The sequence below is a fragment of the Diospyros lotus genome, chromosome 1 (genome assembly GCF_014633365.1).
Source record: "Diospyros lotus cultivar Yz01 chromosome 1, ASM1463336v1, whole genome shotgun sequence".
In the NCBI taxonomy this organism is placed as follows: Eukaryota; Viridiplantae; Streptophyta; class Magnoliopsida; order Ericales; family Ebenaceae; genus Diospyros; species Diospyros lotus.
Genome location: NC_068338.1, coordinates 31,302,941 through 31,322,595, shown reverse-complemented (window position 1 = coordinate 31,322,595; position 19,655 = coordinate 31,302,941). Strand labels below are relative to the sequence as shown.

The 19,655-nt window shown below is 37.2% G+C and overlaps 4 protein-coding genes across 6 annotated transcripts; 2 read left to right on the top strand and 2 right to left on the bottom strand.

Annotated features, from left to right (window-relative positions):
- LOC127808024 (uncharacterized) lies at positions 1–676 on the bottom strand. The gene has a single exon (XM_052346329.1). The coding sequence runs from the start codon at positions 576–578 to the stop codon at positions 165–167; it is 414 nt and encodes a 137-aa protein (XP_052202289.1). The 5' UTR covers positions 579–676; the 3' UTR covers positions 1–164.
- Positions 677–2,282: 1,606 nt separating this feature from the next.
- On the top strand, positions 2,283–7,665 carry LOC127808017 (D-xylose-proton symporter-like 3, chloroplastic). Its single transcript, XM_052346318.1, has 14 exons — positions 2,283–2,564; positions 2,669–2,757; positions 4,113–4,191; positions 4,303–4,362; positions 4,483–4,549; positions 5,092–5,216; positions 5,312–5,413; positions 5,552–5,929; positions 6,061–6,108; positions 6,199–6,261; positions 6,393–6,473; positions 6,599–6,697; positions 6,913–7,050; positions 7,175–7,665. The coding sequence occupies exons 1-14, from the start codon at positions 2,355–2,357 to the stop codon at positions 7,307–7,309; spliced, it is 1,674 nt and encodes a 557-aa protein (XP_052202278.1). The 5' UTR covers positions 2,283–2,354; the 3' UTR covers positions 7,310–7,665.
- Positions 7,666–8,809: 1,144 nt separating this feature from the next.
- LOC127809794 (ribulose bisphosphate carboxylase/oxygenase activase 1, chloroplastic) lies at positions 8,810–11,461 on the top strand. 3 transcript variants are annotated; one of them, XM_052348893.1, is made up of 7 exons: positions 8,810–8,978; positions 9,399–9,721; positions 9,804–9,909; positions 9,986–10,071; positions 10,179–10,651; positions 10,853–11,134; positions 11,247–11,461. In XM_052348893.1, exons 1-7 carry the CDS (start codon positions 8,934–8,936, stop codon positions 11,354–11,356), a joined length of 1,425 nt encoding a protein of 474 aa, XP_052204853.1. In that variant the 5' UTR covers positions 8,810–8,933; the 3' UTR covers positions 11,357–11,461. The 3 variants fall into 3 exon arrangements, with proteins under 3 accessions (XP_052204853.1, XP_052204862.1, XP_052204872.1); XM_052348902.1 differs by having other exon boundaries at positions 10,853–11,158; XM_052348912.1 differs by lacking the exon at positions 8,810–8,978 and adding an exon at positions 9,002–9,025.
- Positions 11,427–13,900, bottom strand: LOC127809808 (uncharacterized). The gene is made up of 4 exons (XM_052348925.1): positions 13,369–13,900; positions 12,997–13,215; positions 12,200–12,691; positions 11,427–11,925 (listed from the first exon to the last, which is right to left on the bottom strand). Exons 1-4 carry the CDS (start codon positions 13,463–13,465, stop codon positions 11,882–11,884), a joined length of 852 nt encoding a protein of 283 aa, XP_052204885.1. The 5' UTR covers positions 13,466–13,900; the 3' UTR covers positions 11,427–11,881.
- Between the last annotated feature and the right edge of the window lie 5,755 nt (positions 13,901–19,655).

The window sequence follows — 19,655 nt, the reverse complement described above, 5'->3', positions numbered from 1 at the left end:
ATAGTACATTACATTTAGTTTCTGGATGGGGCAAAAGATGGAATACAAAGTTTGTTGAAGGAGGATATACAGACAGACAGACAGACAATCTACCAACAAAGCCACATTAATTAATCCCATCGCAAACATCAATTAATTACGGCCAATCCAAACCTCGCTGGTGGTCACTGCACCCGGTTGACAAGCACGCATTGAGATTGGAAGAAATTAAACAGTTCCGAAGGGTCTGGCATCGCCTCCACCGCCGGATGCTGCCATCCCATCCCCCCGAACTTCGGCGTTGGAATTAGATTGCTGTTGTTGTTGTTGCCGCCGCCGCCGATGCCTGGTCCGTCATTGCCATTAACACTTGCCATGAACATCAACCTTTTCTCGTCATCCGCTTCCCCCTCTGCAGGCTGCTGGGGAGAGAGTATCAGGGGCGACAACAAGGGAATGGGGCACGAGCGAGAGGCGGCGGCGTCAAAGGCCGCATTGGCAATCTGATCGAGCTGAAGGGCTGCAGGCGCCTGTTTCTGCAGCCTGGTTGGGGGCTTGGCTCCCGGCTCCTTTGCTCTGGGTTTGGAGTTGATTTCCATGGAACGAACAGATGATATGTTTTCTTTAATTATATACTATAAGATCCGCAAACCCAAGAAGAAGAAGAAAAAGATGAATATATGGAGGCTGTGAGAGATTTGTGTTCGTAATTGTAGCCCTTGGATGCTTGGGGAGGGGGAAGAGATAAATATAAGGGGGGAAGGTGGTGGTGGTGGTGGGGGATAAAGTAAATAATGCTGCGTCTTGGGGTGCGGAAAGTGAGGGGTCGGTTACAAGGGTCGGAGGTCGGGAAGATCAGGGGGCAACGGATATTTGCTAAAAATAAAATAGTAAATAGGGCCACGTGTTTTTTACGCGTTGATCATGATGGCCAAAACTTTGTTTTCTATTAATAATATTTCATCTTTTATGCTACCTTAATAATTGATAATAATGATCAAAACATTTTAATGAGAATTTGTAGAATTCCAGCACTCCACTTAAAATTCCCAAATTCCTAAAGTTCAGTATGATTTCTGCAAAAATTCTCCAATTTTTATACCTTAATGGTCAAAACTTGGTATTTATTTGGTAGATGTATGAAATTATGAATCGCTAGCTTATTTTATTCTCACCCAACCTATAATAAAAAAAATATACCTTCCTCAAAGTTTGAAAAAAAAAATTAATACCCTTGTTAATCAATAAATTAATTATACTTTTTAAAATTTGTTGGTATTAAAAAAGAGGCTCTAGTTAATCTAAAAATCAAATTGAGAAAACCAAACTAACTAGTGGCACACTCAACAAAATAATAATCAGTTTATTATCATATAAGTTCTTAAAGTTTATAAGCTCTTATTTAGAAGTTTATTAATAGCTTTTTAGGTTTTCTCAAATATTTTAAATAATCAATATATTAAACCAACTGAATTAAAAAACACAGCATTAGTGATGGATCATTTGCTTTTTTATGGGTGATTTTAGGATACTTATAAAATGTTAGTGTCTACTTACTTCAAAGTACACAACCCTCTTCTTGAATTATATAATAATTGTTCTAATGCATCACATCCTCTCTTGTGTTTTGCATTACACTTCTTCATTGTTGCATCAATTTTCAATATGTTTACACTGCAACTAAGTATTGATAGTTAAAGTATAATATAAAATAAGTAATTTATCATTGAAATAATAGTTTAATAGTTAAAAGAATACTTCGTGTGCCTGAGTATTGATACATAAGATATAATATAAAGTAAGTAATTCACCATTGAAATGATGGTCTAACAATTGAAAAAGTTTAGTGCAAGAGAAATTTTGCATCTTTTAACTCTTAATGTTGTGTTTCAAATGAAATTTGTATGTTCTCTTATAGTAATTAAATGATCATGATACTGTTATTAAAACTTAGGTTGTCATCCGAACTTTTAGAAAACAAATTAGTTAGAATTACTTATTTGATCTAAAAAAAAAGACATCATTAAATACTTTTTTGATATATTAATCTTTACTTTAGAATTATTAAAGATTATATAAAATTTATTATAATAACCGTGTCTCCATAAATCGAGCATGGACTCAATCTCTAATGTAAAATTGCTGGATAGCACAAAATTTATTTCAATCGGACGTCCCTCGAGTCCTGGGGCTTACCTTTAAATTAAAAAAGAAAAAAAAAAAAAAAAGAGTAAGGTCGAAGGTTAGGAACAGTAACAAATTCTGTACCACACACAAGCAGCCGTGATTAACAGATAAGAATCAAGTTATGAGCACACAGGAGACACCAACGGTCAACAGTCAAGATCGCTCTTTTTTCTCTCTCTTAATCGAAAATGGCTTGCAGCATCTCCACTCAATCCGCGTTCAACCTCAAGCATTCCAAGTCACACTCCTCACTACTTCATCAACCCAAGAAATTGCAAACCCTCTTCGCAAAGCCACCTTCAAAGGTTTCGTTCAACCCACTCTCGGATGGTTCGTTTGAAAGCCATCGAGTGTTCAAGAAGAGGGGCCTGCTTGCTGGTGGCGCCTTTACATGGAAGGTGAAGATACAGAAACAGAAACCATTCGACCTGAAATCTGCTTTTCTGTGTGGGTTTTTCTTGGATTTAGAGAAACTGTGTAATAATTGACATTATTTGAACAGGTTCGAGCCTCTGCAGGGGGAGAAGCAAAGCCGCTTGATTCTGAAACAGCACATCAAGAATCCTTCTCCTGGTCTTCTGTTATTCTTCCGTAAGTCCCTTTGAGTTCAGGAGTAGTCTCTGATTTTTGTTTGTATTTTCTTTGTCTTCTTATTTTTGAACTAAAGGGTACTCCAATTAATATTTACAACGATTTGATGGCTAAGAGTCTGTTAATAAATGATGGGTTGGGAGCATTTTCGCTAAGCATTCTGATTCTTCTAAGTTATTATGAATTGATCTTCTTCTTAGTTGGAAGTAGTTCTCTCGTTTAAAGGGTGGAGGCATTACCGGTATATATGCTAAGATGCCTTTCTGGTGGTTTAAATTTTTATTCGCCGCAGTTCTAGAGTCTTTTCAAAGAATAGGTTCCATGATACCAGCACATTATGTATTGATGAATTCCCGGTTTCTTTCTCTGATGGTGATCACTAGTTCTAAGAGAGTGTGAAACAGTGGTGGAGCTAGGACCTAGGCTTAGTGGAGAAACTTCTAGTATAATATCACGACATCATACATTTAATTTGAAATTATTTGAAAACTTGAAGTTTTTTCTATTACCTTAGTTATCAAATTCTTGATTAAATGACTGTTTATCTAATGTCGTATTTCTTTTAAGAAACTTCTCCATAAGTATAATGTGTTAAAATATAGATCTTAACTTAAGACATAAATATAGCTTAAAGACTATTGCTTAGTTAGTTATACAAAAAAATTCAATTAATTAACATTATTTATCCTAAAAATAAGTTTAACTACAACATAAAAATTTGTAATATGAGAATGAAAGATAGATGTTTTTTTCCTGTATCTTATAGAACTAAACTTGTTACACAATTACTATGGATTTTTTATCCCTCTTCAATAATTTTTCTTCCTTCTCCCCACCCCTCTCTCTTTCTTTTTCTTTCTTCTGGTAACTCCAAGCAGTTAGTTGTTCACAAAGGAAAGATTTTTCTTTGTTTAGTTTAGCAAGTGACAACAAAGAAAAAGATCAATTATCAAGCTTCAAAGGCAACAATGAAGTAATAATGATGCTCCTTGATTCTAAAAGGAAACTTAATTTTGGCTATATTTTGAAAGTTATGAAAAGCACCTATTGATATCTTTTACTTTTGAAAAGGTTTGTTAAATTACATAATATACCCCTTTCCTTTATTGGCCTAGAATATTTTAAATATTATACAATAATCAATAATTTTTATTACTTATACATTTCTTTTCTTTTTTTCTTTTCAAATTGACCCACATTTTATATATTTAAAAGGGGGAAATCTTGAAAAACTAAGTTATATGTCCTATATATAACTTATAAAATTGTATGTGTGGGGGGTGGGGGTGCGGGATTGCATATATGTGCCTCTGTGGCTCCGACACTGGTGTATAACTTGTTTCACACAATTCCAGGTTTCTTTTTCCAGCCTTGGGAGGCTTGTTATTTGGTTATGACATAGGTGCAACCTCTGGTGCCACCATATCATTGCAGGTACAACTCCTGTTCACGAGTCACTTTCCAGTTGTTCTAGTGGCTACGGCTACCACTTCTATTGAAGTTTATACTCTTGGTAGTCAATGTATTATTTTGACAATCTTGCAGTCTCCTGATCTTAGTGGCACAACTTGGTTCAACCTGTCAGCCATTCAGCTAGGCCTTGTGGTATGGCTCATAGTTCAATTTTTCCATATTTCTACATACATAGTGGCATGTGCACATTATCTCTATTATACCTTCCAGTGGATCAGTGTGGCCTTTTTTCTTGCATGGCCGTGAATGCAGGTTAGCGGTTCCCTTTATGGAGCTCTTCTTGGTTGTCTTCTGGTTTTCCCAATTGCAGATTTTCTTGGTATATATCTCTTGCATACATATTCTGAGCCAAACATAGAAAAAGTCCTGTCCATAGTTGTCAAAGGCATGCCTAAGCTCAAGGCACAGCTTGAGGGCGCCTCACTCTGTGAGGGACATGCCTAGGCACTAATGTGTGGCTCACCTTGAGGTGCATGGCACACAGATTTATTTCCTATGTAATTTTATTTTTTGTTTTTTGATGAAATTTTTAAACTCTAACCAATAATAACCAGAAAAATTACAAGAAATTTGAGAAAGCAATAAAACACCCGATTATTTAGTTAAATAGTGTTGGTTATTCGTTAAAATGATTTTATAAGTTGCGTTTACCTCTTTATGGGCATATATTGAAAATAATGATATATAAGTATTTTTATACAGATTTTTAAATATGTGCCTTGCATCCAAAAGGCTCAGGCTTACGCCTTGTGCCTCACACCTAGGCTCTAGGCACTCATGTGCCTCAATGTGCCTTGAGCCTTTGACAACTATGGTCCTGTCCATGATTTTTTGGGCTTATTCATTGATTGTTTCATGAAGGGAGGAGGCGAGAACTCATCATAGCAGCCCTACTATATGCGCTTGGTGGCTTTATCACCAGCTATGCTCCAGGCCTTGGGGTTCTTTTAGCAGGTCGGCTTCTATATGGTCTTGGTATTGGCCTGGTGAGCTTCTTCAGAGTCCTAATTGCAGGTCTAGTAGCTGGTGGCTCCTACTTAAAGAAAACAGTATTGAGGAATTTTACTATATTATTTTGCAGGCTATGCATGGGGCTCCTCTTTATATTGCAGAGACTTGCCCATCTCAGATTCGTGGGACTCTAGTATCATTAAAAGAACTTTTCATAGTTTTAGGCATTCTGGTATATTTCTAATTGATTTTCTTGTAGATTTTGTCCCCCCCCAATGTTTCTATACATTTCTAGACAATTGTTATTTAAATCTCATTTTGTTCTGCTTAATCTTTTCAAATTGACAGCTGAGTTGAGAAATCTTTGCAGTTGGGTTACTTCGTGGGTAGCTTTCAGATTAATGCAGTTGGAGGGTGGCGTTACATGTATGGTGTCAGTGCTCCTCTTGCTCTGATAATGGGACTAGGCATGTGGAGTCTCCCTCCATCTCCACGCTGGCTACTTCTCCAGGCAGTTCAAGGTAAAGGATCTATACAGGAGTACAAAGAGAAGGCTGTCCTTGCATTGAGCAAGTTGAGGGGTCGACCTGCTGGTGACATGGTGTCTGAGAGGCAAATAGAAGACACCATCGGCTCTCTGAAGTCTGCTTATATGGATGAAGAATCAAAAGGAAGTTTCTTGGAAGTATTTCAGGGACCAAGCTTGAAAGCATTCATAATTGGTGGAGGGTTAGTCCTCTTTCAACAGGTAATACTTTTCCCACCATTTCCTTATTTTATCTTTGATCTCATTTGTCCATTTGACATAACAATGCATATCATGGAGACAATATGGAGACTTCAATTTGATAAGCTTATACAGTTAATCCATTGTAACAGATAACAGGACAGCCAAGTGTTCTATATTATGCTGGTCCTATCCTCCAGGTACATTGAAATAATCCAAATCGATTCCTTTTTTTGTGCATGTTTTCAGTTTTCCTAACCATTATAATTTTTCTTCTGTTTGATCTCAAGAGTGCTGGATTCTCTGCGGCCTCTGATGCTACTAGAGTTTCAGTAGTGATTGGGCTATTTAAGGTATGCTCTTCGAGCTGCCTAAATGCAGGATTTGTGATTCTCTCTGGCCACTGTCCTTCTCACAGTGATTATATCCTGTGTTCTGCTGCAATAAATGAGTAGTGTCTTTTGTCTAATTTATCATTCTACAGTTGCTGATGACAGGCATTGCCGTCCTAAAAGTTGATGATATTGGGAGAAGACCCTTACTGATTGGAGGTGTCAGTGGACTTGTAAGCATACAGTTATTTGGAAAACACTGGTCTATACGTATACCTTTTTTTATTCTTGTGATGCGCCTTCAACTTGTTATCTGGAAAAGAAGACCTGTAAACCTGCTTCTTTCTATGTGATGTAGGCTCTATCCTTGTTTCTTCTTTCTGCTTATTACAAAATCCTTGGAGGGCTTCCTTTTGTTGCTGTTGCTGCTTTACTCCTTTATGTTGGCTGCTACCAGGTACTATCTAGTTGATTGATCCTCTCTTATTTATTTATTTTTTTTCGTCCTTAATTTGACAAGTAAGAATTTATATAGTCAACCCCACATTGTATGATAAAGACTGATAAGTAGATATGTTGTTGTTGTGTTTAATTTGATTTCTGAGAGTTCTTTTCTTGTGATTGTCGGGCTTGGTAACTAATGATGTCTCTGTTCTATCTCTGGGGTTTCAGATATCATTTGGACCTATCAGTTGGCTTATGGTATCAGAGATATTTCCACTTCGTACAAGAGGAAAAGGGCTTAGTCTTGCAGTTCTTACAAACTTCGGTTCAAATGCTGTCGTAACCTTTGCTTTCTCACCATTAAAGGTGCTGATTCTATTCCCTTCAAATCAATTTATTTATTTTCTTGCTGTCTACAAGGATGGATAATCGTATGACATGGAGAATGGAGTGATCATTGTCATTTACATTACATTTCCTAATTCTGCAGGAGCTGCTGGGCGCAGACAACCTTTTCCTTCTTTTCGGGGCGATAGCTTTGGTGTCACTTGCATTTGCAGTAATCTTTGTACCAGAAACAAAAGGATTGAGCTTGGAAGAAATAGAATCGAAAATCTTGAAGTGAGAGCCACAACAGGCAGAGTTTTTCAAGCTCCCATTACCAAAAACTTGAGTTAATCTGTCGACATGCTTCTCAGCGTAGCTGTGGGGTGTGGTCTCTGTACCAAGTCCCTCTAAATCTATTGTGTTGCTCTGCAACTATTCTCGTCCTATCAATATAAAAGAAGAGAAATTCCATTTCTCTCTATTAAGAAAGTTGAAGTGGTTGCATGCAAGCTGATTTCTTTCATCAGAAATCTGATCAAAATTTCCTGTATATGGCAGACCGATTTGTGTTCTAAATTTGGGATCTGTTGTTTAACAAAATGTATTGAAATTCAATTTAAAAATGAGCAAACAAGTAGCCAACTTTGCATGGTTTGGAGATGGGCTAGCCCGTCCTTCCAAGATGTAGTAGTTATGGCAACCCGGAACCAGACCCAGTATTGTCATGCCTATACCATAGAAGACTAGGGGGAAGGGGCCATCTCAAATTCTCAATTCATGCGGCTATACAGACAGGGTTGCAAAGTAAACTTTTTTTGGTCACGTGCCTTTACATCTTTCTATTAGTTTTTAGTCATAAAAAACTAGTTGTACAAGTATTGTTAACTTTCGCTTTGTGAGTAGTTATAGCTTACTTTTTAAAATAATTTATATTAAATAGGTGAGTTAGACTTTTGAGAAATTTGTTGGCCTAACACATATTTAACCTATGGTACCTCATGTTAGAATTTAGACTAAGTAAGAGTGGCATGTGGGAATGTTTACTTTTTTGATCTAGTCACTTGTTTTTTAAATTAAAATTATTTTTATTGAATAATACAATATAAATATTGTATTCAACAATTTTTTATTTTTCATCAAAAATAAATTTTTATTTTGTTATTAAAGTATACCCATGATTAGATAATATACTTTTTGCGTACAATGCTACCTCAAATTATTATTACCCTCTAGAATTGTTGAAAACAAAAATATAATTATCACACATACAAACTTATAATTTAAAAAATTACAGATGATACATTAAAATAATATATACATTTTTCTATAAGTAAAAATTATACCTCAGTATACTTTTTTTACAATTGTAATTATTTTTTTTTTAAATTATTTATTGGCCCGATGGGGGCCAACCCATTTTACCTCTGTGTCACCATATATAATTGTAACAGAGAGTGATGCCTGGGCCTCAAGGCCCTCATGACCATATGACAATGTGTGGCATGTGATGTCGGATACATTCACCTCCACACAAATCAAAAACATAATCGTAATTACAAATTAAAGTAATAAAACTGTAGCAGATACTGTCAAATGGATCGATCGATCCATTTTGAATAATAAGAGTTCGTAGTTTGTTATCCATTTGGATAACCAAACAAATGACAATTACTTGAGTGGTGAAGAGAGGGAGGCAACGGCTGCCACGACTTCCTCAGCCAATCCACAGTGTGTGGACGCCAGGAGATTCTGAATCTCTTAAACCAGGCCACACGATTTCTTTGAGGCTCTACTACTGACTCTGCGCCCCCTCCCCCCACCCCAAGTATTAAAGTTGCCGCTTATCTCTCTCCTCTACCTATCACCCACAGACTACTACTTCTTTTGAGAGAGAGATAGTTGCTCCTTGATTGCAGCCACCCATGGCTTCCATTATCTCAACCGTCGGTGCGGTTAATAGATCTCCGGTAACACTAATTCCAACCAACCTTCTCTTTGATGGTTTCTCATTTGGGTAGGCTCTGCTCCGCTTCAGTGCCATCCAATTCAGTGCTCACCCTGGGTGGTTAGATATTACTGCGGGTCTCTATCATATCAGGGGTTAACTTTTTTGTGTCCAAGACTGTATATAAATATTTATGGGTTGGCTTAGTGTGAATAATTTATAGGTTATATTATACGTGTTTGGGGAGGTGTGCTCCCACGTAAAGTTATGTATGTGTCTGGTATGTAAACAATATTTATCTGTGTATAAGAGTGAGTCTGGTTGCACATGTCTAAGTCTAACTAGAGGGTACTACTGGTGGTAGATTCTCACTGACCCGACCCGAAAATTAAAAAAAAAAAATTCTCATATTTTGGGTGTGGTTTCTTTTGTGTTTGTGCAGTTGAGCTTGAACAGCTCCGGCGCCGGGGGCTCAGTCCCAAGCTCGGCGTTTCTGGGTAGCAGCCTGAAGAAGGTGAACTCTGGGTCGGCCCATTTCAAGACCGAGTCCAGGAGCCTCAAAATCGTGGCCGAACAAGAAATCGATGAGGGGAAGCAGACAGAGAAGGACAGGTGGAAGGGCCTTGCCTATGACGTCTCCGATGATCAGCAGGACATTACCAGAGGGAAGGGAATGGTCGATTCTCTGTTCCAAGCCCCACAGGATGCCGGCACCCATTACGCCGTCATGAGCTCTTATGAATACCTCAGCACCGGACTTCGCCAGTAAAAATCACTGGGTCTCGAGTGGATTTCTTGAATCTCGTTCTGCAAACGTTTGATTGTGGGCTTGCTGACTGGTTTTCAGGTACAATCTGGACAACAACATGGATGGCTTCTATATTGCTCCGGCTTTCATGGACAAGCTTGTTGTACACATATCCAAGAACTTCATGCCCCTCCCCAACATCAAGGTAATGAATTTGCCATGGCTTCATAACCTTGATTTGGAGAAGGATGAATGAACTGATTTTTGTGAATTTACAACAGATCCCTCTCATTCTTGGTATCTGGGGAGGCAAAGGTCAGGGTAAATCCTTCCAGTGCGAGCTCGTCTTTGCCAAGATGGGCATCAAGTAAGTTGTTACCTTTATTTCATCGATCTGCTAGCAGCAGAACGTGCACATAAATTCTAATTCTTTAGTCATTTTGATCCATGACCTACCTTATCTTGGAATTTCAGCCCGATCATGATGAGTGCGGGAGAGCTGGAGAGTGGGAACGCAGGAGAACCCGCAAAGCTGATCAGGCAAAGGTACAGGGAAGCAGCTGATATCATCAAGAAGGGGAAAATGTGCTGCCTCTTCATCAATGATCTGGATGCAGGAGCTGGTAGGATGGGTGGAACCACCCAGTACACAGTGAACAACCAGATGGTGAATGCCACCCTTATGAACATTGCTGATAACCCCACAAATGTCCAGCTCCCGGGCATGTACAACAAGGAGGAAAATCCCCGTGTTCCAATCATAGTCACGGGTAACGATTTCTCCACCTTGTATGCTCCTCTGATTCGTGATGGTCGCATGGAGAAATTCTACTGGGCTCCCACCCGGGAGGATCGCATTGGTGTCTGCACCGGTATCTTCAGGAGTGACCATGTGCCCCAGGAGGACATTGTCAAGCTTGTTGACACTTTTCCAGGCCAATCTATTGGTGAGCATATCATCCAACTCAAGTTAATTTCAGTTATGGTACATGGTTACATGTCTGGGTTCTTTTTCTATTTCTAGCTAGTGAAGATTTTGCTAGGAAGCAACACTAATGGCAGGTCCTTAAAGATAATAATGAATTACTTGAAGGAAGTAAACCTAAACCAAGGATTCGAAAGAAATTAATCTCTTTGCCATTCTGCAGATTTCTTTGGTGCTCTCAGGGCTCGAGTCTACGATGATGAAGTGAGGAAGTGGATATCGGGTGTTGGAGTTGATATGATTGGGAAGAGGCTCGTGAACTCGAAAGAGGGGCCCCCGACTTTCGAGCAGCCGAAAATGACACTGGAAAAGCTTCTCCACTATGGTAACATGCTTGTCCAGGAACAGGAGAATGTGAAGAGAGTCCAATTGGCTGACAAGTACCTGAGCGAGGCAGCTCTTGGAGATGCAAATCAGGATGCCATCAAGAGTGGATCTTTCTACGGTCAGACCCCTTCATCCTAAAAAGGTTTCACAAATTTGAACCTTTTTTTTTCCTGATTAACTGCAGAATGTTATTAGAAGAGTTTCTCAGAATTCTCCTGTTTTAAATGCAGGCAAGGCAGCTCAACAAGTTCATGTTCCCGTTCCTGAAGGCTGTACAGATCCGGCTGCAGCAAATTTTGATCCTACAGCTAGGAGTGACAACGGGAGCTGCCAATATTGAAGGAGATTTGCGTTCTTAAAATTATATGAACTAGGGTTTCCTTGAGTGCCATGCTGTACTTTATGATGTAGGGGCATTGTGTTAAATCAAGTTACATTCTCTCTCTCTCTCTCTCTCTCTCTCTCTCTCTCTCTATTGTTTCCTTGTATTCTCTGCAGTTTTCTTTGGAACAGTATCTGCATATATATGCATGATGGTAAAAAGTTAAATAAATTCTGACATGTAAAATTGTACACAAACTACTTAGTCCTAGAACAAGAGAAGCTCTCTCCTTATGACTCAGATTCATATGCACCAATTCTGGAACTTTATTCGAATCTCTTTGTGATTAAACTTCCAAACTTTATGAATCCACGCACACGGGTCATTGCTGATATACATTTCCTAGAAACTCTAATGAATAAATAAAGAAACTTTATACTGGTTGACGCTGATCACTGAGTTGAGTTTATTAGGTAGTAGATAAAAGTACACAAAATCCACAAGGCTGCTGCTTTATTTTTGCACTTGAAAGAATGTTCTGCTTCAGTTTGCTTTAAGTATCCTTCCGCGGCTTTCTTCCTCAGCAACTGTGTATTATGATGGAAAATTTGGTTAGTCGTCGCACTGCCAATGCTAAATTTAGCCAAATTTTCATGAATTTGAGCACAATGGAGAAAAATTTGAAAGAATGGATAGTGAAGATGACCTGAATAGCAATGCTTTCGACCTCTAATGGGTTTAAAATAAGTTTGATCAGTTTGGCCGCGATCACATCCGTTCTTAAGTTCAGTTCTTTACTATATATCTCCCTATTGGTATTACCACTCAGCAAATGGAACACTAGAAATCAAAAAAACATACCTTGCGGATCGGTAGAATTGGGAAGTGATGGCGATCCACTTGCCGCTCTGGTTGTAGATTTGAAGGGCTCTTCATTGTTTCGCAATGAAGTTGCAGCCCCTCTTGCGTTCTCTCCCAGGCCCACATCCCCTGGCGTGTGCTTGAGTTGCTCCTTCGGCAATACACCTGTACCCCTTGTTTGCTGGCCATCAGTAACATGCTCTCGAGTCTCGGGAACTGTGCTCTTTCCAGCATGCTCCGCAGTGTCTGGTGAAGTTGGGGCTGCAACAGTCAGTGATGCAATCTTTGATGCAATAGCGGCATATGCTGGTACAAGCGTCTCTGATACTGTTTCTGTTAGGGTCTTGGTTTGACTAGGAGGCTTCTCTTGATCTTGCTCGGCTTCACATTTCATATTATTTGGCTCATGGTCCTCAGAAATCACAGGATTTGACCTGGGATGCTGCCTCGCCATCTCTTTGTAGGGCTCAGGCGCCATCTCTGATTCGTACACTGTTAAGACAGAAGAATAATTTGAAGACCTTATGATAACGCTGTCATCTATATGAATTACTTTTCTGTTTTGATGACTGTTTCTGTTTGATCAATCCAAATGCTGAACCATTTGATAGCTCGAGTTTTGGTTAATGGAGACTTCACTCATTCGTATTAAAACTTTCTGACGACACTATTCCTTGGTAAATGCTTAACAATATGCCAAACACAGAATAGCATTAACTAAGCTTCATCAGTCCAGTAAATGACAATCCGGAGAACAGATCAATCATAACAAATTACTAGAATTGTAATGACATTACTTGGGGCTCCAAGATACTCGGGATTTTCACCATCTGCCCCTTCGTCCAAGGGAACCCCTGGGGATGCTCCACTGTCCTCATTCCCATTCTTCTTGCTGCTCAAACTCTGTTGCAATTTCTGATCCTTTTCCTTCACTTTGGTAAGAACCGATTTCTTGTTATTCTGGACATGGCAGTCTTCATAATCATGGTCCTCCCCAAGTACAGATGAGGAATGAGCTGCTATGAAAAAAGCACCATGTCAGAGAATGCCAGAGAGAGTCCATAATCCATTAAGAGGGAATGAGAATGATCATCCCCATAATCACAAAAGCTCGAAAACACTTTCACATTATTGCGTGTTCTCCTGTTGCAGGAATGAAACGATGTTACCTTGGAGAACTTGATCAAGACTTTGGTGTGTATGACCTCGGGGAGTTTCGGGAGTATGAGCCGTGTTGATCCCTTGCAAGCCGTTCAGTTTAGCCATCGATGCTGCTCCGACCTCTACCCTTTGTCAAGTTTCTCAAACCGGCGTCTCCATTGTCAAAGCGAAGGCAAATTTAAGAGCTAGCTAGCTCCGATGTTCCTGCATCAGTTTCCGGGATGTTGTGTGGACAGTTTATGCAAGGAAAATTGCAATGTGTCGCTGCTGACCACTTGGCAAAGCACCAAGGCTGGTTTCTAAGTCTAACTTTCTGCCCCTTTCATAGCCTCTGATTTGTGGTTAGATTTTCCTCGGGAGTCTGGAACTGGTAATTTGTTGATTGTTGTTTCTTTTCACCTAATATTAGTTTTCCTAGGTAGCCAAATGACTTTATTTTGTTTTCTATTTCACTCTCCCAAAATCTATCTATAAAAGACAGTCTTCCAAAGTTCATATAAATTAGTTAAGACTATAAAATAGTTCTAAAAACCATGATTAAGCTAATCCCTATTTAGCTTGGTCGATTTTGGAGTTCATTTTTTTTTTATTTTCTTTTTGTATTTTTTAATTTCAAAAATACACAAACAAACTTTATTAGTGATTTCTAGCCTTTTCTTTTCATAGATTATATCCATATTAGACTCAAAGGGCAGGCGGGTTGGCTTATTAGCAGTATTTATAGCTAACCACTGAACAAGTCTGTTGCTATTTTACCATTTGACATTTAAACTGGGTTTGGACAAGGTTTCCTTGGTGAAAAGAAAATGAAAAAAACAAGATAACTTATCTACAAATTTAGTACAATATTCCTTGTACATCCCTTTGGGCTGCTACGTAGCAGCTCAGAATCAACTTCCAAAATATCTAGAAATCTGTTATGCTCTCGTCAACTTTGTGTTAAATATGTCATCCCAATAAGCTATATCAGTATTTTCATCAACCAGTAATTAGATGAACTTTTCCAAGATAACTGGCATCTTTTCCAACTAGCAACAGATAAATGTTGGATTGGGAGGTGTTATGGCACACAAGAGGGGATGAATTAGTTATTTTAAAAATAGCTTGAAAACTTTGAATTTTTTTTCAAAATAAATAAGATGATATATGAAATAAGTGAAGAATAGATAGGTGCTTGACAATAAAGAGAATTTAAAGAACACAAGCATACAAGAATACCAAAATATATAGTAGTATTAGGAGATTTCAATTGATTTTCTTTCAAATATTTTTATAATGAAAATTCTTTATTGGAAGCAATCAAATATTCATTCGTTGATCTCAAAACCTCCAATTCATTTAACAATAAATCTAATTGTTTTTGAAGAGTTTTGTTCTTTAAACAAAATTTTTCAAAATTGTTATATAATTCATTTAAAGCATTCCACAACTCTATATTTGAAAAAGTATCATGATCATCATTTTTAACGTTCAAAGAACTAGACTCGTGATCATTTTTAATATCATTACTATCATCAAAATTATAAGTAGAAGTAGAGGTTACATTCTCTTCTTCCTTAGCTATGAAGCACGGGATAGGTTTTGAGTTTTCTTCCTTCTTTCTTTGTTGATGATTCAATGGATTTTCAACTTGTACATTTTTATCAACATGCTCACAATATTTGTTTGAGAGATAAATTGAATCAAGAGTATTCAATATATCTTTAGCACTAGAGCACTTAGAAACTTTAGCATAAACATTATCACTTAGGGCATGTTGTAAAATATGCATAGTTCTAATATTTAAAGAAAAATTCCTTTTGTTATGAACATTCTATTTCAACTTTGGTTTTGAAACAAAAATATTTTTCACAATATACCACAACTTTGGTATGACTTGTAGTGAGTTTGATCATTCGATTTTTTATAAACACACATCACAGGGGAGGTGTATATACTTGGTTGTCAATGTGGATGATATTGTTATTACAGGTAATGATCAGGATGGTATTGTTTAATTGAAGAAATATATTTTCCATCATTTTTAAACTAAGGACTTGGGGTTACTTAAATACTTTCTTGGCACAGAAGTTATTCAGTCTAGTTTTGGTGTTGTTATTTCTCAACGAAAATATGTGTTAGACATTTTGGAAGAAACTGAGATGCTTGATTGAAAACCTATAGATTTTCCTATGGATCATAATGTAAAGCTCTTACTAAGACAAGGGGAGTCTTTTGTTGATCCTAGGAGATACCGCAGGTTAGTCAGAAAACTTAATTATCTCACTATCACTCGCTCAGACATTTCTTTCTCAGTCAGTGTTGTCAGTCAGTTTTTACAGTTTCCTTGCGATAGCCACTGGGATGCGGTAGTCCAGATTCTTAGGTATATTAATGGAGCTCCAGGTAGAATACTATTGTATGAGAACAGATGTCATACTCAAGTAGTCGGATATTCTGATGCTGATTGGGCAGGTTCTCTCTTTGATAGACGGTCTACTTCAAGATATTGTGTTATGGTTGGAGGAAATCTAGTATCTTGAAAAAATAAGAAGCATGAGGTTGTTGCTAGGTCAAGTGCAGAAGCAAAATATCGTGCTATGGCCTTGCAACATGTGAATTTATCTGGTTAAAACAATTTCTTTAGGAGCTCAAGTTTGGGGAGATATCACAGATGAAATTAATTTGTGACAATCAAGCTGCATTACATATTGCTTCCAATCCAGTCTTTCATGAGAGAACCAAACATATCAAGATAGATTGTCACTTCATTCGAGATAAGATTTTATCTGGTTGTATTACCACAGATTTTGTCAATTCCAATTATCAGTTAGTAGATGTCTTCACTAAGTCTCTCAAGGGTCCTCAAATTGAGTATATTTGTAGCAAGCTTGGTGTATATGATATATATGCTCCAACTTGAGGGGTAGTGTTGAGTTATATGGTTATATTTATAAAGTACACCTAGGGTTAATCTTATGGTAGAGTCCATGGTCCATGGCCTATTGTATATATATAGGTATATAGTCTATGAGTTTAATTAATGATATAAACATATTAACAGTTAAGGTTTTCTTCTTAAGCTTCAGAATATACATATGCCTTCTAAATTCATTTGATGACTTAATCTTATTTTGAATTTGACTCTCATTTGAAATTGATTTGAACTTGAAGGGTACAAAGATATATACTTACCCAATATACACTTGACCTATAGATTTGAGAAAAATTCATTAGAACGAAGTTCATTTTTCATCATCAAAACCTTAAAACCAATATCAATTTATCACTAAACTCAGTACCTGATTGACTTGGTATGCGGATTATTATACAAACTTTGCTTACATTGGACCCCACCAATCTTTGACTCCGTTGTCTAGTTCTACTTGAGGTACAAGGCACTTTCTTTATAATTTATTTATTTTTTAATCTTATTCACGCATTTCTCATTCTCAATTTTCTTTTCTTGCTAATATTTCTAGTCTCCATGAACCCACTAACTATTCTTAAGTAGTTCTTAACCCAAAATGGAAAAAGGCTATGCAGGCTAAGCTCAATGTTCTCATCCATAAAAACACTTCGCAGCTTGTTTACCTGCATGACATAAACCTATTGGTTGCAAATAGGTTTTCAAAATTAAATATAATTATGATGGTTTAGTCAAACGATATAAAGCATGTTTTGTTGCTAAAGGTTGTACACAAATTGAAGGAATTGGTTATTTGGAAACTTTCTCTCCCATTACCAAACTCACCATTGTGAGGTGTTTATTAGCCGTTGCTACTTCTCGCAATTGGTTCCTCCATCAAATGGACGTTCAAAATACTTTTCTTCACGGTGATCTTGATGAAGAAGCATATATGGAAGTTCCCCTTGGTCTTTGCTGACAGAGGGAGAATCTAGTGTGTCAGCTCAATAAATCCCTGTATGGTTTGAAACAAACTTTTTGTAATTGGTTTGCAAAATTCTCTCATGCTATTCAAAGGGTATGATTCAATCAATCAAAGGTTGATTATTCCTTATTTACCAAATCCGAAGGCGACTCATTTACTATAGTGCTCATTTATGTTAACACATTATTGTGACAGGTAATAATTAGCAAGCAATTAAATCTCTCAGATAGTCTCTTTTACAACAATTTCACTTCAAAGATCTTGGTAAGTTAAAGTATTTTCTTGGCGGTGAAGTCTCTCGATCCCAAAAAGGAATTTTCATTTCTTGAAGAAAATATGCGCTAGATATTTTGAAAGATGTGAGATTATTGGGATCTTGCCTTAATTCTTTCTCGATGGAGGAGCTTTTAAAGTTGAATCCTAATGATGGCGATTTATTACATGATCCCACCAAATATAGAAGATTGGTTGAAAAATTAATTTACCTCACAGTGACAAGGCCTGATATAATATACCTATGCATATCCTAAGTTAATTTATGCAAAATCCACGAAAACCACATTGGGAAACTGCTTTGAGGGTTTTAAGGTTCATTAAAGGCAATCCTAATCAAGGATTATTTTTTCCTTTCTCTAATGATTTCACATTAAAAGTCTATTGTGATTTAGATTGGACAAGTTGCAGAATGACTTAGCGTTCTATTTCGAGATTCTGTATCTTCTTAGGAAATGCCTTAATTTCCTGGAAGACAAAGAAACAAACTAATGTGGCTTGCTCCTCCACAGAAGTAGAATATCGAGCTATGGCTTCGACATGTTTGGAGATCACGTGGATGCGATATATTCTGTAAGATCTTAAGGTCTCACAAAATCAGCCGATGACTTTATTTTGTGACAACCAAGCAGCTCTTCACATTGCCTGAAATCCTATCCTCCACGTGTGCACGAAGCATATTGAGATTGATTGCCACATTGTGAGAGAAAAACTACAAGCTAGCGTGATTTCAACATCATATGTTCTATCATGTTCTCATCTTACAAATATCACTACAATAAAAAAACACTTACTAAGGTATTTTTTATAAAGCATTTTTTAAAAAGTGCTATATAAAATACTATTTTAAGGTACAATTTAAAAAAATGTCCCAATAAAATAATTCTAATATGATGCAGTGCTCTAAGGGTATGTTTGATTGCATTAGTTAGAATTTAATTCTAGGTAATGATTGCCTAGAAAACAAAAATCACCTCATCCCCTTGGAAATGAATTCTATGAAAAAAAACCTTTAAATGCTTGTACCATACACATATTTTTCATAAAAAGTTAAGAGTGTTTGATTGATTCCATAGAAAATATATGTAATAATTACATATTTTCTATGATAAATGTGTGCAATCAAACACACTTTAATAGAAAAATCTAATAAGACAAATTTTTTTAAATGCCCTAATAAAATAATTCTAATAAGACACTTTGATGAAGTTTCCTAATAAAAAAATCTAATAGGGCAGAATTTTTTAAATACCCCAATAAAATAATTTTAATGAGACACCAAGGGGGATTCTTGTTGGCTGACGAAATGGGTTGATGATATAACTCTAACAACGGTTATTGCAAAGACTGGTTTTTCTCTTCCGTCTGTGGGATTTGGCCTTCAAACAAGCCTATGAATGCCATCCATCCTGTCTTGCTATCAGTTAAGGCAGAAAAAGGGAATGCTTAGGGACAGAAGGGAAACCCTGCTTTCAATACTAAAGATGCACGGAAAGCGCCGGGAAGCCATCCTTGACGGTCAATCTCTCATATGCCTGCCCAAGAAGTGGATTTCGAGACGGAAAGAGGGCATTCCGAAGTTCCTGAGGAGTTTATAGGTAATTGCATGCTCTCTCTTGCCTATCCCGGTCATGGGAGCTATGCCTTTAACCTTTGATTCTTGTCGGACAGAGGACTAACTGCCTTAATAAAAAAATCTAATAGGACAGAATTTTTGAAGTGTTTTAATAAAATAATTCTAATGAGACATTATGATAAAATGCCTTAATAGAGTCAATTTAGTATAAAATTAATATGTGCGCATGTATTTGTAAGGAGACTTATAGATTAGGTGATCACACGTGTACACAAGGAATAAGAGGCATAGGGTTCAAGTTAAAGGAGAAGTGAGCACATTGGAGTTTTTTTCCAACTTGCTTCACCGCCATTTCATGGGGTGCCATGTGACAACTTTTGGAAGTGAGTAATTTTGTTACTTAAGTGACAAGTTGGGACTTTATGACATTTACCCCTAACTTGAAGGGGGAGGAGTCTTAAAGAAAATCCCATGATTGTTGGATATTTTCCCTAATTATAGTATATAATATTGTATATTAATTATTTTTTATAATAGCTTCTTTTTTTTTTATTCACTTAGGGTGTTCGAACTT

Bases quoted from the DNA above. Each gene is read 5' to 3' on its own strand.
- LOC127808024 (XM_052346329.1), bottom strand. From the start codon at position 578: ATGGAAATCAACTCCAAACCCAGAGCAAAGGAGCCGGGAGCCAAGCCC.
- LOC127808017 (XM_052346318.1), top strand. From the start codon at position 2,355: ATGGCTTGCAGCATCTCCACTCAATCCGCGTTCAACCTCAAGCATTCC. The intron at 2,758-4,112 runs GTAAGTCCCTTT...ACACAATTCCAG, and splicing joins TGGTCTTCTGTTATTCTTCC to GTTTCTTTTTCCAGCCTTGG. The intron at 6,262-6,392 runs GTATGCTCTTCG...ATCATTCTACAG, and splicing joins TAGTGATTGGGCTATTTAAG to TTGCTGATGACAGGCATTGC.
- LOC127809794 (XM_052348893.1), top strand. From the start codon at position 8,934: ATGGCTTCCATTATCTCAACCGTCGGTGCGGTTAATAGATCTCCG. The intron at 9,722-9,803 runs GTAAAAATCACT...ACTGGTTTTCAG, and splicing joins CTCAGCACCGGACTTCGCCA to GTACAATCTGGACAACAACA. The intron at 10,072-10,178 runs GTAAGTTGTTAC...TTGGAATTTCAG, and splicing joins TTTGCCAAGATGGGCATCAA to CCCGATCATGATGAGTGCGG.
- LOC127809808 (XM_052348925.1), bottom strand. From the start codon at position 13,465: ATGGCTAAACTGAACGGCTTGCAAGGGATCAACACGGCTCATACTCCC. The intron at 13,216-13,368 runs GTAACATCGTTT...TTTTCATAGCAG, and splicing joins TCTTGATCAAGTTCTCCAAG to CTCATTCCTCATCTGTACTT. The intron at 12,692-12,996 runs GTAATGTCATTA...CTGTCTTAACAG, and splicing joins CGAGTATCTTGGAGCCCCAA to TGTACGAATCAGAGATGGCG.